The sequence below is a fragment of the Hemitrygon akajei genome, chromosome 6, assembly GCF_048418815.1.
Source record: "Hemitrygon akajei chromosome 6, sHemAka1.3, whole genome shotgun sequence".
Lineage (NCBI taxonomy): Eukaryota > Metazoa > Chordata > Chondrichthyes > Myliobatiformes > Dasyatidae > Hemitrygon > Hemitrygon akajei.
In genome coordinates, this window is record NC_133129.1 from 131,744,692 (window position 1) to 131,762,815 (window position 18,124).

General features: G+C 38.9%; 1 protein-coding gene across 2 annotated transcripts in view; it reads right to left on the bottom strand.

The window, feature by feature from the left end:
• The window catches only part of tkfc (triokinase/FMN cyclase), a 51,966-nt gene that overhangs the window by 13,530 nt on the left and 20,312 nt on the right, over positions 1 to 18,124 (bottom strand). For both annotated transcript variants that reach the window (XM_073049256.1, XM_073049257.1), the window contains exons 10-14: positions 11,559 to 11,675; positions 9,721 to 9,846; positions 6,636 to 6,773; positions 3,587 to 3,693; positions 1,189 to 1,292 (exon numbers count right to left, since the gene is read on the bottom strand). In XM_073049256.1, coding sequence (XP_072905357.1) covers positions 1,189 to 1,292; positions 3,587 to 3,693; positions 6,636 to 6,773; positions 9,721 to 9,846; positions 11,559 to 11,675 — 592 coding nt within the window. The remainder of the gene's footprint in view (positions 1 to 1,188; positions 1,293 to 3,586; positions 3,694 to 6,635; positions 6,774 to 9,720; positions 9,847 to 11,558; positions 11,676 to 18,124) is intronic.

Sequence of the window (18,124 nt, forward strand, 5' to 3'; positions counted from 1 at the left end):
AATTTAGTATTATCAACAGACTTGGCAAAAGAAACGTAGATAGCTTACACAGATAGCATAACTGATTGCATCATGGCCTAAGCATGAAAATTCCAATGCAGAGGAACACAAGGGGCTGCAGAGAGTCCCTGTCTCTGGAAGGTATCACCTATCATCAGGGTCCCCCAACATCCAGACCAGGGCTTCTTCTTGATGCTGCCACCAGCCAAGAGCCTGAAGACCCACACCTTAAGGTTCATTAACCGCTGACATCAGGTTCCAGAAATAAAATTAAAAATCTGACCACCACCTTGGACTACTTTGTTCCTTCTCTTAATTACGTACTAACATCCTTGTTTATGCCGTTTATTTTGCACATATGTAAGTGATACATACAAATATACATTTGTTTGCCCTCATCTTGTACTATGCTGCTGCAGCAAAAAGACAATTTTCAAGGCATTTATACCCTGTATAAGTATGCCTATGACAATAATAAGCTTGAACTTCAGAACCAATCATTTTACTCCGTTCATAATTTGATACAAAGGAACAAGCGAGTCTATGTGCGGGATTTCCTAAAGGTTAACTTGCAGGTTGAAATGGTGCTAAGGAAAGTAAATGGCAATGTTAGCGTTCATTTTGATAGGACTAGAATATAAAAGCAAGTATGTAATGTTGAGGCTTTATAAGGCATTGGTCAGGCTGCACTGGAGTTTTGTGAGCAGATATGGGCCCTCTACGTACAATAGGATGTGTTGGCATTGGAGAGGGTCTAGAGGAGGTTGACGAGAATGATGCTGGGAATGAAGGGGTTCACATATGAGGACTGTTTGATAGATTTGGGTCTGCACTTACTAGAGTTTAAAAGAATGAGGGGGGACCTCATTGACACTTATTGAATGTTGAAAGTCTAGATAGATGTGGAGAGGATGTGTACTTCTGTGGGGGAGTCTAGGACCAGAGTGCACAGATTCAGAATAGAAGGACATCCCTTTAGAACAGAGATTAGGAGTAATTTCTTTAGTCAGTGTGGTGAATCTGTGGAATTCATTGTCATAGATGGCTGTGGAGGCCAAGTCATTGGGTAAATTTAAAGCTGAGGTTGATAGGTAATTATCAACACTTCACAAATATTCTCCTTACTCACTTTTCACATCACCCTTTCACAATTTTTTTGAGCCCACGTAAGTCTCTACACAAACTAACCTCTTCAGTGCTCTAATGCCAGAATCCAGCGCCGCAGACCAATTAGAAGGATTGTTGTTATCTTTGAGATTTGGTGCTGCAGCAATTAAGGAAATACTGTACAGCTACAACAGAAAGGGTATCACATTATAGATGTACTTCCAAATCAAAGTTCAAAATTCAAAGTAAATTTATTATCAAAGTACATATATGTCACAATATACATTCCTGAGATTCATTTTCTTGTGGGCATACACAATAAAATATAGAATAAACATAACATAATTAATGAAATTAATAAACACCTGACTAGGGTGTTTAACCAGAGAGCAGAAAACACAAAACTATACAAATACAAAAAGAAGAAACAACAATAATAAATAAATAAGCAATAAATATTAAGAAAATGAGATGAAGAGATCTTGAAAATGCATCCATTGGTTCTGGGAACTTTTCAAAGATGGTGCAAGTGAAGTTGAATGAAGTTATCCCCTTTGGTTTAAGAGCCTGATGGTTGAGGGTAATAATTGTTCCTGCACCTGGTGGTGTGAGTCTTGAGGCTCCTCTACCTTCGTCCTTATGGCAGCAGTGAGAAAAGAGTATGTCCTCAGTGGTGTGGGTCCTACAACAGCGTTTTGTATAATTGTGCTCAATGGTTCAATATCAGTGCTGAAAGTATCTTAGAAAGTGGAACAGAATGACCTTTTACATGGGATGAAATTCAACAAATAATGTTAATTGGCAGAAACGGTGTAAAAGGACGTGCAGATTCTCAATACCTGGAACCCAACTCTAAAGGCAAGTTTCAGTTCTCAAATGTTTCCAACATTTGCCCTTTACTGATCATTCATCACTTTGCTTGGTAGAAGATCTGCCAACCTTGGGGTGTTTACCAATTGTATATCTTTCCGTTCTCAGGATCAAAAAGTCTAAACGATCTAAGTTGTTCAACAAGAAGAAGTTTCCTTTCTGCTGGACAAAGGGCTGGCCCTAATCCCAGAAGATCAGCTAAATATAGTAAGGCATGAGGAGAAAGTTGCCTGTGGTAGATTGGGAAAAGGTACTTAAAGATATCATGGCAGACAAGTCAAGGTTAGCATTTAATGAAAAAATGCAAGCTGCAGAAAAAAATATACACCCTTGAATAAAAGAAAACAAGGAAAGTGATTCATCAGTAGCCAATAAAGGAAATTAAAGATAATGTGAAAACCAAGGAGGAAACTTATAAAGTTACCACAAATAGCATTAGGTCTGAGGATTAAGAGCATTTAGAAGTCAGTACAAAAGGGACCACAAATTTGATTTTAAAAATGCAGGATACAATATATGAACAGACTGGCAAGAAACAAAAACCGACTAAGATGGTTTATAAATACAAGTGTGGGTTCTTACAATAAGACAGTCAGTGAATTTGAAAACCGAAAAGACCCAAGAACATATTGATTCACAGATTCAGAATTTTGAAAGAAGACTCTGAATACCCTGACTATCATCTTCTACATTTCTACAGATTCTGGAACTGTTCCTGTAGATTGGAAGATAGCTAATCAAAAAGGATCTAGTGCTTCTCTGGCATATATGACAAATAAACTATTCTTGGGAAGAGAGAAGTCATGGAACTACTGACCTATTAGATTTATTAAAGAAAAACCATGTTGGACTAATCTAGAATTCTTTCAGGAAGTTACTTCTAATAGATACAGAGGAAATTTAGAAAATATGATACATTTGCATTTTCAGAAGATTGTAGATGGTAAATTGGTCAACAATTGGTCAAAGGGCACAGAAATGAGAAATATAGAGTGACAGGGATTAAGAAATGATTATCAGACTGAAACCAAACCATGAGAATAAACAGATCAAGTATCATTTTTTCACCTTGCAATTCACATGGCAGCAAACTAATGTCAAGCTTTTCAAATGTCCAGCGATCAAAAATATATCAAATAAACACTGATATATTTCTGTGTATTTATGCTGTAAACTGAAGAAAAACTGGACATTCCGCTGGAATTCTCTGGAAATAACACCAAGTGAATGTCATTAGCAAGTGAACTTAAAGCTTTAATTGTGTAGAAGGGAGATGACAATAGTCAAATTTGTCTGCAGAAAGAATACATTGCAGCAGTAGAAACTATGATAATGATGATGTAATGTCTAGATTTCAAGATACGCAAGGCTGCAGGAAGAAAAGGACTGTGGTAACATGTTCATAATTTAAAGTGAACAAATGAACTGTACATACTTTCATAATTATGTATTTTAAACTGCCAAATGTTTGGGTGTATTGCCTGACTTAATGGCGACAGACAAATTTAATCAATCTCTGTGCTTTTATCTTAACCTCAGGTCATTTTCTGCTACTGCGTTTTTTTTCCTTCATTAGCTGGTTAGAAATAGAATTACCATGTATTCTTACCGCTCCTGAAGATCCACCCATTTGGTCTCTAATCACTCTGCCTAAGCGCAACAGAAGTTGATGACCATTCCCAGGAACTGCACCGGATGTCAGCAAGTCCTTAATGGCTGAAAGTAATAAAGACTCTCAGTTAGTGACTCAGAAATTCTCTTTAGCACAGTGTTTTGTGCACTAAAAAATAACTCACGATACTCATATCTATGATAAGCTGAGACACTGAGGTACCCAGAAATGTTCAGATGTCAAGCAGCATCTAATTCACATTTTGATGTCAGATGTGCAAAATTCCATTGCTCACACAGGCCACTCACATAGCATTAGTATTTCAAAGACAGGTGAACAAGTACACAAATGAAGACCTTTCAGTCTTATCTTGTTCACATCATGGAGTCAAATGTACAAATCTTTCTCTTGTAGATCCACAAGATCTTGTTACTCACTCCTTATTTCCAATTTCAATCCCTGAGCTCATCATTGCAAGATGGCTTTTCATGTCCATTTATGTACACAGCCCAGTCTATTGCTATTCACATTGGGAGCCTCAAACTTAGCAGAATATTGGTCAATGTTGTTTTGCCCACTACTTCCTCTCCAGCACTGCTCACTGGACATGCCATTTGAGAAGCAGAATCATTTCTGGATCACGGATGTTAATTAACAGGCTTTCATCTTTTCAACACAAGTAGATTTACACTATGTTGTATCACTTATTGTAAAATATTTTCCATACCCTCATCTCATTGTGATCTGACATAGTTCATCTTCATTGATAATTACCCTCAATCCATTTAATTGCCCTTTATCTACAATCTAAAACATAATTAAATCTTCCTTTTGTCCTTTCCATTGTCCCAGAGGAAACCCATCTAATCAAAAGGAGTATGTACCACTGCCACACAGAAGTCAGGATTGAACCTGTTCTGCTGGAGTTGAGGCCGTTCTCTAGAATCTCTTCCTCAAGTCTAAAGCTTTCCTTTTTACTGTCAGCAACTAACACTACTAACAGCAACTACTGTCACAAACTAACGGAGATGGGAGTAGACTCTCACATGGTGGATTGGATAGTGGACTACTTGACAGATAGACCTCAGTATGTGCGGTTGGGAGACTGTAGGTCTGACACGGTGGTCAGCAGCACAGGAGCGCCGCAGGGAACCGTACTCTCTCCGGTCCTGTTCACCCTGTACACATCAGACTTCCAATATAACTCGGAGTCCTGCCATGTGCAGAAGTTCGCTGATGACACGGCCATAGTGGGGTGTGTCAGGAATGGACAGGAGGAGGAGTATAGGAAACTGATACAGGACTTTGTGATATGGTGCAACTCAAACTACCTGCGTCTCAATATCACCAAGACCAAGGAGATGGTGGTGGACTTTAGGAGATCTAGGCCTCATATGGAGCCAGTGATCATTAATGGAGAATGTGTGGAGCAGGTTAAGACCTACAAGTATCTGGGAGTACAGTTAGACGAGAAGCTAGACTGGACTGCCAACACAGATGCCTTGTGCAGGAAGGCACAGAGTCGACTGTACTTCCTAAGAAGGTTGGCGTCATTCAATGTCTGTAGTGAGATGCTGAAGATGTTCTATAGGTCAGTTGTGGAGAGCGCCCTCTTCTTTGTGGTGGCGTGTTGGGGAGGAAGCATTAAGAAGAGGGACGCCTCACGTCTTAATAAGCTGGTAAGGAAGGCGGGCTCTGTCATGGGCAAAGTACTGGAGAGTTTAACATTGGCAGCTGAGCGAAGGGCGCTGAGTAGGCTACGGTCAATTATGGATAACTCTGAACATCCTCTACATAGCACCATCCAGAGACAGAGAAGCAGTTTCAGCGACAGGTTACTATCGATACAATGCTCCTCAGACAGGATGAAGAGGTCAATACTCCCCAATGCCATTAGGCTTTACAATTCTACCGCCAGGACTTAAGAACTTTTTAAAAGCTATTATTAATGCTTTTTGAGATAGTGATTTAGATGCATATCATATTTTTTACTGAGTTAAGTATTGTATGTAATTAGTTTTGCTACAACAAGTGTATGGGACATTGGAAAAAAAGTTGAATTTCCCCATGGGGATGAATAAAGTATCTATCTATCTATCTATCTATCTATAGCCTATTTTTGCTCTTTCTCATGTGCTCAACATTTAAGACTAAATCATGCATAATCCAACATACATGGGATTAATCTATCCTTTTGGCCAACGATGGTATCCGCAATCCACTCACAAAAACAGTCATTAATTGCATTGGGCCACTGAATCAATTTCAAATCCAATCTGAAATCCTTCTTTGGATCCCACAAGGATTTACTTTTCTTAAAAATAAGCCTGCCCTGTAGGACATTGTCAAAAACATTGCTAAAATCTATGCAGCTACATCAAATACAATAGCCTCTTTAATCCCACTTTGTACCTCCTTAAAATAATTCACTTTTATCATAGTATGAGAACCTCCCCTTAACAAATCCATACTGATTAATCTTTCAAATGAAGGGTTCTACTGTCACTAAAAAGTGATTCCTTTAACTTGTCCACTATCTGCAAATGCTTTGATAATCTCCCTTTCTAAACAATGCTACACTAATAGTCTGACAATCCCCAGAAACAATTTAGGCAGACTGAGGATTTTAAAGTTATAATTGGAATCTCCATAATCTCATCCTTTGTTTCTTCATAATTCACTCATTTTTCAAGGATGCTGTACAACTTTTCCTATTACTATGATTATCTCAATCAATATTTCAGACATTCCCTTCTTAAGTAAGACTTCTAATGTTCATGTGACATCAATTCAGTTAGATGATGGAAACAACACAAGGTCCCTTCCTGTAATTCTGAAGGAGGGTCTGAATGAAATTATGTACTCGTATCTTTCTAAATCAGTCAATCAGAGTCATCATACCATTGAGAAATATCTTACTAAATTGTCTGGCTTAAATTGAGTTGATGGTACAAACTATTGAAGCTTTAGTCATTCAATCACTAGCCATTCAACTAGTACAACATTTATCTTCAAATTCCCAAGTTACAGATTTTCAGAAACTGACCGCGAGCTGCCCTTGCATGAGTATTGCCACAGTCACCATCTCCTGCTTCCCGATCCAGTTCATTCAGCTCCTCTTCCATTTGAAGCAAAGTGGTGGAAACTGCATCCAGGACTGAATGCACCTTATCAACAAAAGGACCTGTAGAGCAGTTGAAATTAAATGCTTGTTTAACAGACAGCACCACGCTTCAGCTACCAACACAATGAAAAATGTAATTATTTTAGATTATCTACATTTGAGCTCAAAATCTGATTGACATTCTCAGTATTTCTCACATTTTCAGTTTTTAGTTTAGATTTCCAACTACCTTGGTATTTTGCTTTAGTATAGCACATCATCTTCATCACTGTGTGTACAATGTAGCTTTGTGAATTATATAAAAAAAAGAATGGAGGGAGGTCTATGGCTCGAGGTCCTTATCAACTGTGAGCAAGTGATGCTGAACTTCCAGGCCAACAGGGAGACGGCGTTGTTGCAAATGTGGACAAAGGCTAAAGATCCAAAATATGATGATGACGATGATGACGTTGACTCAGGCCTTACAAGGCACAGAATGAAAGACTGCGTGGCGCGCCACTCCTCACACAGACATTTTGCAGTATTTTTCTTTATTTTACAAGGTCACGTTGCGAGCTCAACCCTCAACCTGGCACGGATGGAAAGTGTACTCGGAAACAGCCGGACTGGATTCGAACCCGGGAACCTCTGTTCTGGAGTTCGGTGCTGATGTCACTGCGCTGGACATCCAGAATAAGGTGTACTTTAATGACTGTACTTTACTCAATGTGTGTTAAAATACTCCTTGATGGCTCCTGGAGGTCTACAGGCCACTAAACAATGATGTAAGGTAAATAGATGAACTTGTCCTGATAAACATTTGAACCCAACAGTGCTGTCTCCCCTAATACCCAGAGACCACTATCAGCTTGAACATCTCCCTACCTTCAATATCACACATAGATAAGAATCCAAATAAAAAGTCATATTATTGTTTCTGTCCAGCAGACTAATTCTTCTAATTGTCTCACATCCCTGTCCCGAAGCCCCAACTGACCCCTAACTCCCTTCACTGTCCCCAAAACCATCCCCACAAACCCAAAAAAAAATCACTAAAAAACAACTAAAACTGAGCCAAAATCTTAACTGAGGTCATTCTTAAGTGCCATGTACTTGAGTTTCCATTTTCTTCCTAAATTGGGGTATTAAGTTGCTGCTATAGAAATTCTTTTGCATTTGAACACATACTACAGTTTCTAAAAGCCTGAAATCATGAAACTGAGTTCGGTAGCACCCACAGGAAATCTTTCAGGAGAAAATGATATCCATGGTGCTCATGAAATTTCAATGTATGATTGAAAGCTGCAACTATGAAACTCAAAAGACAAGGTAATGGTTTTGCTTCATGAAGGAATATAAGTTAACTATCAGAAAGAAGCCTCACTCACATCACTTCCAATTCAGCTTTTAAATGAATGTTAAACAACAGGCTGCTAATCTGAAAATACTTCCATAAATTTCCTCCTTTGTGTTTCTATCCTTTACCCAGTCTTCTTGCCACATGACAAATTATCCTGACCCCAATGAGCATTTATTTTATGTAACAACCTCTTGACAATCCAGTGGTTCTTCCTTACCTAACCTTTGTTACGTGCTCAGAAAAGCTCTTCTAAATGTAAAAAAAACCTGATTTCCCCTTCATTAAAACATTTGTCTTTGCAAAATCACACTTTGCACTTTTTTTTAAATGCCCTTATACTATGTCTTCAATGATGAACTCCAGCAGTTTGTCAGCAACAGACATTAGGCTAACCGTTCCTTTTAGCTCCCCATTTTCCCTAATCTTCATTTCTTAAAACAGCACATTTAAACTTGCTACTTTTCAATGTTCCAGAAACCAAGCAATTTTGAAAGGATCGAAGGAATTTTGGATGTAACTAGGGCTGTTTAGCGAACATGCACTACGTGAAACAATTCTGAATCTTAATTCCCACAACATTCTTCACAGAAGAGGTGGACGACCTTCTAATATTTAAAGTGCAGTCACTATCCTTTCGAAAAAAAGTTCTCTTAAGGAGAATATGATAAATTGGTGAATAATATGTGGTAGTGTTGGTATGTCAAGGGAGGATTGTGAACCAAGACCCCAGGAGAAATCCTCATTTTTCTCCACATCCTTTACATTGACTGAATGCACACATTATGTCTAATATAGCATTTAACATAAAGGTACATTCCCAACACTAGAACAGCCTCATAATTGCCTTTATTATATGCTTAAAACAATTGTGGCAACTTTTATATTCTAACCTTTGAGTTGTGTATCTGACTCAAAGGATAGATTATAGCAGTTGGCACAGCTGAATTCCTAGGTTTTTTTGTCAGTGCAAGAGGACTGTGGTTTCCAGAGGATTTAAAGGTGATGGCGTTGCTTGGTGGACTGAGCTAGAAAGGCTTTTATTGCCTGAACAAGCATGGGCTGCTTTATTAGGCACATTTAACATTTTAATGTTTTTTTCATGGTTCTTAATTTTAATATTTTTTGCTTTCTCAGTTTTATTTTTGGTTGTGTGTTGTCAATCAAGTTTTCATTGCATAGATCGTAATCTATTTACTAGGTATTAAACTAATCTGATACTTCCAAAGTAAAATTCCATTCACAACTAAAATGTACCACTAATTCCCTCAAATAAAGTGAAGCAAATTACATAGGTGTCCAATGGTGGCAAATATTTATATTACAGAGGAAACAGAATTGAGACATACTAAAGACTGCCATCAAAGCCTAGATACACATCAATGATATCTTGAAAAGGTTACTTTCTGCACTAACCCTGTGTTACTTAATTTGAATGATACAAAGTATTTATAGTATTTCTTTGTTTATTCTTGATCGCCTACTGTGTAAGCATTCTTCATCTCTCTTTCCAGTTACTCCAGATCTCACTAACTTTACTCTTCCTTTCTCTTCAGTCACCCTTTGTTATCTATTTTTAAGTCATTTTGGATTCTATTGAATATTGCTTTGTCTCTCCAGGAACACCTCGCATGCTATATAAATAATATGAACAATATGAGCCGTATCTACCTGATCCAGGAATTGTATCTGTATTCTCAGGTTCAGGTTCCAGATGCGGAATATTTCGAGTTCTGCATCTTTTTGCCAAGCTGCTCTTTGATACATTAGGCCAGCCAGAAGCTGAAGTAGGTGAGTCTGTTGAAACAGAATAGTGCAAAATCCTGCTTATCAATACAGAATTACAAACATGCAAAAGAATTCATTATCCAATAAACTCCAAAGATGCATGACAACCAGGTAACACAAAATGAGTCTGTAAAAAGATGGACCGCAATCTTCAAAAATTTCATTGCACAGGGATAAACCATACAGACCAAAAGGATTCAATGTCTCTGCTTTGGCTAATTGTTTTCAAGAGTATAATGGAGTTGCCACAAAAAACTGCCTGACCTGATGCTTCTTTGCTTTTCAAAGTAAGCAAACGGAGATTCTTGGTGATAGAGAAAAATCAGGCTGCTAACAGTGCCATGTTCCTACCCTACAGTTCCCTTAGACACTCTAGGTCGGAGATTCTTGGTGATAGAGAAAAATCAGGCTGCTAACAGTGCCATGTTCCTACCCTACAGTTCCCTTAGACACTCTAGGTTCAAAGTGAAGAATACCCTTGTGAATGCCGTTCCAGACTGTTCAGCTAACCATGTGCCTTAATGAAAAGAAGAGCAAAAGGAGAAATTACTTAAGGAAAATAAAGACTATAAATGACAAGTAATATTTAATCATTATGAATTCTCGATCTTGTTTCAGCTGCACCCTACAGCAGCGCCTGGACTACTTCAGTTGTGATGATTCCGGGCAGTTCGGTAGCATATTGTTAACGTAATATCATTACAGCACTGGTGACCTAGGTTCAATTCCACTGCTGTATGTAGGAGTTTGTTCATTCTCCCTGGGATGGAATTCCTCAGATGCTCAAGTTTCCTCCCACATTCCAAGACACACGGGTTAGTAGATTAATTGGTCACATGGGCTCATTGGGCTGCAAGGGCCTGTTACCATCCTGTTCTCTAAATAAAAATAAAAATAAATGGAGAGGAATGTGATAAGTGTTTAAAAAGGTACAATATTCATGATTAGTGGCCTTTAAAAGCTCCGGGCATTTGTGAGAATGATCATCTATTAACGTTGTCTTCTAAAACACAGCAATGACATCCCTGATCAACAGAAACCCAATTTAGTGGCTTTCCACTCTATCTTGTGAAGGTAGTCAAATCAACTGATCAATTTTTCACTAACAAGTAGCAATGATGGACAAAAGCTCCTACATGGGACATATACTTTCACTTCTTAATCCTAAAAAACAGACAGTATGAATGACAGTGCCCACAATTAATGCAGTTGTCAATGCTGTTGCACAAAGTACACAATCTAGAAGTAAATATTCAGAAAAGCAGCTGAAGAAAGGAAATGCCTCAATGTAGCCAACGTAGAATAGTAACAAGAGATACAGAAAAGAAAATGCTGTTTTGAAAACAGAAGCAAAGATTTTGACCTAGCAAACTTCTAAATTGCGTTTGAGAAAACATGTGATGCAGATAAGTTAGGTTGGACTCCAAGACATAGGTAGATATTCTGAGATGGAATCTTTGCTGCACCTCCTCAGGTCTTAGACCACCAAATACAAATAAACCCTCCCCAAGATAGAAGTACAAGTTTTTTTCCTTTTGAGGATTAGAGAGGACTGGTCCCAAACCTGACTGTAGAACAGCACCCCTAGAATTTTAGCTACAGAACATATAAACTTCTCTCTGTGAGAGAACAGTCTGGAATAATTAATGCACACAAAATAACCTAGCAAGAGGGTCAGAAATGCATATTTTATAAAGAAAGTGTCACCCAGAAGCACTCACCCAGGAACTGCAGTTGTTCAGAATCAACATGCATCAGTGTTAGGGAAGTTCCTCCCATTTCCAAGGCTGTCATAAAGGACCCAACGTAAGCTCTTTCAATAATGACTTCCTTACTTTCTGAAAGAATATCCAAAACAATGATGTTACAATATAATTCTGCAAAATAAATGTTTAAAGAATCCTCTTGATACAATTACCTCCAACCGGTACTGAATTTGGCAAATTTGTTTAAGATTACAAAGCATACAACAATACCAGAAAATAAAGAAAGTAGGGAACAAAAGTAAATTTGTGGTAGGGATGTACCTTTCTGAACTTACTACTTATTGCTTCATTTTTATGGAATTTGATATTGCCATAGAATAGAACATGTCCTTTTACTTCTTAGGGCTGGATTCGAATCAAATATGTGAAGAAATCAGAACTACGTAAAAGACAGCAAAAGAGACTATAGGTGCTGAATCTGTTCAATAAACACAGGAGGAACCCAGCAGATTAGGCAGCATTTATGGAGGGAATTGAACAGTCAACATTTCAGGTCAAGACCATTCATTCGGATAAAAATGATTTGAATATGCTATTGGTCTTTGCTAAATTGCAGTTTATTTGGGAAAATAGGTTAACAGAAACATAGGAACAATGGTAAATCATTGTTGTTCAATTACTGTATATCATATCTGATTTATACTTCAACCTTACTTATTCATGTTTGCTCACATCCTGAGGAACTGAAGTCCAATAAAAATCAAGCAAATTTGGTCCGAAGACATTGAGGAGAAAATTGTTGGAGATCTATAACTTTAATGTATAGTAATGTTTCTTGATTTTTAATTGGTCACTCTCTTATATTAAGATAAAGCACTGTTTTTCTGAAATCCCTTACCGAGGAAATTGTTTCTCTGTGGTTATCACAATAACTTGTCTGTTCATATGCAGTCTGACCAACATACTTTTCTAAACTCATAGCAATATGGTTGACACATAACTGCTCTCTGAAAGAACCTAGTATATTGTTCCATTTTCACCGCCATCTTCTTTCTCAAGGATAAAGTATTATCCAGCTGTTTCAGAACTACCAAGCAATTCAGAAAATACTCTATGCGTGGGAAAATAATGAAAAAGAACAATATTTTTTAAATTTCAATTCAAATCATAGTGTATTCAACTTGAAAGTTATGTTTATTAAGCTTTTTATAAAAATAAAAAAAATTAGTTGATGAGGATAAGATTAGGCATGAAGTTTTTTTGAAATTTGGATCTCTTTTAGTGCTCATATTTGAAGCCAACCAGGCTGATGGTGATGAACTGCTTTTTTTCCTACAACAGTTCTATGTGAATTAAAACCAGAAAGTCTCAATTTAGTTCCTAACTGAGTACAAGAAGTAGGATAAATTAGTGTAAGTGTGTTTGTGGGGATCTTGGGAAAGCAATTAAGAGGAACTTGGAAAAGCTTGAGCTAATACAGGATAGCTGGCTAGCATGGATTTGTTGAAAATAACATGTTTGACTGAGGTGACTGATTTTTTTGATAATGGAGAAGATTGATGAAGTGTATGCAATGAATGTCTTCATTAATTTTTAGAAGACATTTAATGTTATGACCATAAGACCTTAAGATATAGGAGCAGAATTAGCCCATTTGGCCCATCGAATCTGCTCTGCTATTTCATCATAACTGATGCAATTTTCCTCTCAGCCCCAATTTCTTGTTTTCTCCCCATATTCCTTAATGCCCTGATCAATCGATCAACCTCTGCCTTAAATATACATAAAGAGTTGCTTCCCATAGCTGCCTGTAGCAAAGAAGTCCACAGATTCACCACTCTCTGGCTAAAGAAATTTCTCCTCAACTCTGTTCTAAAAGGATGCCCCTCTATTCTGAGACTATGTCCTCTAATCTTAGACTCTCCCACCATGGGAAACAACCTTTCCACATCCACTCTATCAAGGCCTTTCACAATTCAATAGGTTTCAATGAGGTCACCCCTCATTCTTCTGAATTCTAGTAAATACAGGTCCAGAGCCATCAAATGCTCTTCATATGACAAGCCTTTCAATCTTGGAATCATTTTTGTAAACCTCCTTTGAACCCTCTCCAGTTTCAGTACATCCTTTCTACGGGATCAAAAATGCTCACAAAAAATCCAAGTGAGGCCTCACCAGTGTTTTATAAAGTCTCAACATTACATCCTTGCTTTTATATTCTAGTTCTATTGCAATGAATGCTAGCATCGCATCTTCCTTCCTTACCACAGAATCAATCTGCAAATTAACCTTCAGGGAAACCTGCAAAAAGACTCCCAAGTCCCTTTGCGCCTCAGTTTTTTGAATTTTCCTTCCATTTAGAAAACGGAAAGGCATAACTTTGGAGACTTGTGATTTGCATATATTGGCTTTTATTTCTCTTATAGCTAGGAGGGCAGTGTTGCTTAAATGGAAAGAAGTTGCTCCGCCTACTCATGCTCAATGGTTACGTGATGTTATGTCATGCTTAAATTTAGAGAAGATCGTTTGTTCAATTTCTGATTCTAACCAAGACTTTCAAACATTGTGGGGACCATTCTTGAACTACTTTCAAAACCTTTGATTTGGTTATAAAGTACAGACGTTGGCTAATAACAAATCACTATGTGATAAGGATTTTTTTCCGTCTTTCTTTCTTTATCATACAGCTTCGACTTTGGTAGTGGGTTTAGATTCTTTTTTATAATAAAATTATTACAATTCAAATTACAATTTAATTAATGTACATGTTTGATTATGACTATAGGGTACTGCGATTGCAAGTGTGATTTAAATATAATGTATTTGGTACTATTCTATCTTTTTTTGATTCATAATATATATCCTCATGTACTCTGTATTCCTCTATGTGAAAATCAATAAAAATATTGAAAAAGAAATAAGAAAATAGTCAACTTTTCATTTCTTCTACCAAAGTTTATGACCACATACTTCCTGACACAGTGATCCATCTGCCATTTCTTTGCCCATTCTCCTAATCTAAGTCTATCTGTAGCCTTTCGACTTCCTCAAAACTACCTGCAGCTCCCTTATTTTCATTTCATCAGCAAACTTTGCAACAAAAACATTAATTCCATCATCCAAATCATTGACATATAACATAAAAGAATCAGTCCTGAGCAACACCACTAGTCACCGGCAGCCAACCAAAAAAAGGCTTCCTTTATTCCCACTCTTTGTCTCCTGCCAATCAACCACTGCTTCCTCCATGCTAGAATCTTTCTTGTAATTCCATGGGCTCATAGCTTGTTAAGCAGCCTCATGTGTGGCACCTTGTCAAAACCCTTCTGAAAATCCAAGTACACATATAACCATATAACAATTACAGCACGGAAACAGGCCATCTCGGCCCTTCTAGTCTATGCCGAACGCTTACTCTCACCTAGACCCACCGACCTGCACTCAGCCCATAACCGTCCATTCCTTTCCTGTCCATATACCTATCCATTATCAACTGGTTCTCCTTTGTCCATCCTGCTTGTTACTTCTTCAAATAATTCCAACTGATTTGTCAGGCAAGCAGTTCCCTTGATGAAACCATGCTGAATATGGCCTATTTTATCATGTGCATAGAAGTACCCTGAGACACCATCTTGATAATCAACTACAACATAATCCAACCACTGAGGTCAGACTACCCGGCCTATAATTTCCTTTCTTCTGCCTCTCACCCTTCTTGAAGAGTGGAGTGACATTTGCAATTTTCCAGCCTTCCGGAACCACTCCAGAATCTAATGATTCTTGAAAAGTCATTACTAATGCCTCCATAATCTCTACAGCCACCTCTTTCAGATCCCTGGGTTATACACCATCTGGTCCAGGTGACTTATCTACCTTCACATTTCAGTGTCCCTAGAACCTTCTCTCTAGTAATGGTAACTTCATACACTTCATGACCCCGACACCTAGAACTTCCACCATACTGGTAAAGTCTTCTACAATGAAGACTGATACAAAATACTTATTTAGTTCATCTGCCATATCCTTGTCCCCCATCACTTCCTTTCCAGCATTGTTTCCCAGTGGTCCGATATCTACTCTCGCCTCTCTTTTACACTCTAAAATATCAGAAGAAACTTCTAGTATCTTATTTAATGATATTGGCAAGCTTACTTTCTTATTCCATTTTTACTTAATGACTTTTTTAGTTGTCTTCTGTTGGTTTTTAAAAGCTTCCCAATCCTATAACTTCCCGCTAAGTTTCTGCTCTATTACATGCCCTCTCTTAGGATTTTATGCTGGCTTTGACTTCTCTTGTTGGCTATAGTTGTGTCATCTTTCCTTTAGAATAAGTCGTCTTCTTTGGGATGTATATATCCTTGCCTTTCGAATTGCTTCCAGAAATTCCAGCCATTGGTGCTCTGCCGTCATCCCAGTCAATTCTGACCAACTCCTCTCTCATGCCTCTGTAATTCCCTTTACTCCACTGTAATATGATACATCTGACTTTATCTACTCCTTCTCAAATTTCAGGATGAATTCAGTCATATTATGATCACTAGCCCCTAAGGCTTCTTTTACTTTTCGGTCTCTAATCGATTCTGATTCAATGCACAACACCCTATCCAGAATAGCTGATCCCCCAGTGGATTCAACCTTGAGATGCCCTAAAAAGCCACTTCACAGGAACTCTAGAAATTCCTCCCAATCTACCTGCATATTGAAATCCCCCATGACTATTTTAATATTGACCTTTTGACATGTATTGTCTATCTCTCATTGTAATTTGTAAACCAATCCTTACTACTGTTGGAGGTCTACATACAGCTCACATCAGGGTCCTTTTACCCTTGCAGCTCCTTAGTAACGATACTTTGTGCATTGAAATATACGCAGCTCAGGACACTAGTCATACCATGCTCAACCTGTGGATTCCTAACTTTGTCTGAGATCTTACCAACATCTGGCTCCACAACCTCTCCACCAACTGTTTTGGCATTCTGGTTCACATCTCTCTCGAACTCTAATTTAAACCCCGCCGTGCAGCATTAACAAATCTTCCTGCTAGGATATTAGTCCCCGTCCAGTTCGGGTGCAAACCGTCCCTTCTGTACAGGTCCTACTTTCCCTGGAAGAGAGCCCAATGAAGCAAAAAATCTTATGCCCTCCCTCCTACACCAGCTCCTTAGTCATGTATTAAACTGTACAATCTTCCTAGTTCTGGGCCTACTAACATGTGGCATGAGTAGCAATAATGAGATCATGGCCCTAGTGGTTCTGTCCTTTAACTTAGCACCTAACTCCCTGAACTCTCTACACAGAAACTCGTCACTCATCCTACCCATGTCATTGGTACTTGCATGGAGCATGACCAGGCAGTTCACACTACACTTAAGAATGCTGAAGATTCGATCTGAGTTACCTCAGACACTGGCACCCAGGAGGCAACATACCATCCAAAAATCACATTCTTGCCCACAGAACTTCCTATCCATTCCCTGAAAAACAAATCCCCTATCACCTCAGCGTGCCTCTTCTCCCCTTTTCCTTCTGAGTCACAGAGACGAACTCAATGCTAGAGACCTGACCACTCTGACTTTCCTGTTAGGTCAACACCCCCAGATAGTATCCAAAGTGTTACACCTACTGTTCAGGGGGATGGTCACAGGGGTACGCTGCTCTGGCTCCTTATTCCCTTTCCCCTTCCTGACCGTCACCCAGTTTCCTGTGTCCTGCACCTTGGGTGTAACAACCGTTTTATATGTCCTAGCTATCACCCCTTCAGCCTCCCGAATGAACCAGAGTTCATCCAGTTCCAGCTCCAACTCTAATGCGGATTGTTAGAAGCTGCAGCTGGATGCAGTTCTCACAACTACGGAAGAGATTAGCAGTGTGCCAGAGGTCTGTGACTGTCAGGGAGCAGGGCTCAGTGCCATTGCTATTACAAAGGAAAAAGGGCTAGGCAAACTCAAACGTATTCAGGTGGATAAGTCACCTGGGCCAGAGGAATTACATCTCAAGAGTCCTGAGAGAGGTTGCTGAAAAGATAATGGATGCATTGGCCACGATCTTTCAACAATCAAAGGGGCAGAGCTTAGAATGATGGCACCTGATGGCAACTCGTTTGCTTGCACCTTCGGAAGCAGCTCTATTTCTATCTTTGATATCCCTTTTTTTCCCTTTCAAGGTTCTTTTGAAGACCCTGACACTGACTTTGGTTCTTTGTGGAATTGGGACCCACTCTCAGGGCCTCACAACTGATCACTTTTCAATATGCCAAGGACATGGCCTGGAAGACTGGTGTGCGTTCAGGGAGCCGGATTTATGTGGCTCTGGAGACGAGCTGGTGGCGCCGACTGCTGTGTCGCGGGAGTACATGGAACATCAGAAGCAGTGAGCTTGCTGCCGGCTGTGTGCCCAGAGACCTGAATTCCTTGGGCACAGAGCTTGGAAAAAGTGGCACAGCAGACTTTTAACCCCAGAAATCAGCGAGTTGTTTTATTACATCTCCCCTCTCACTGTGAAATAGGGAGGGGGGGGGAAGAGAGAGAGGGAGAGAGGGGGGAAGAGAGAGAAGGAGAGAGGGGGAAGGGAGAGAGGGG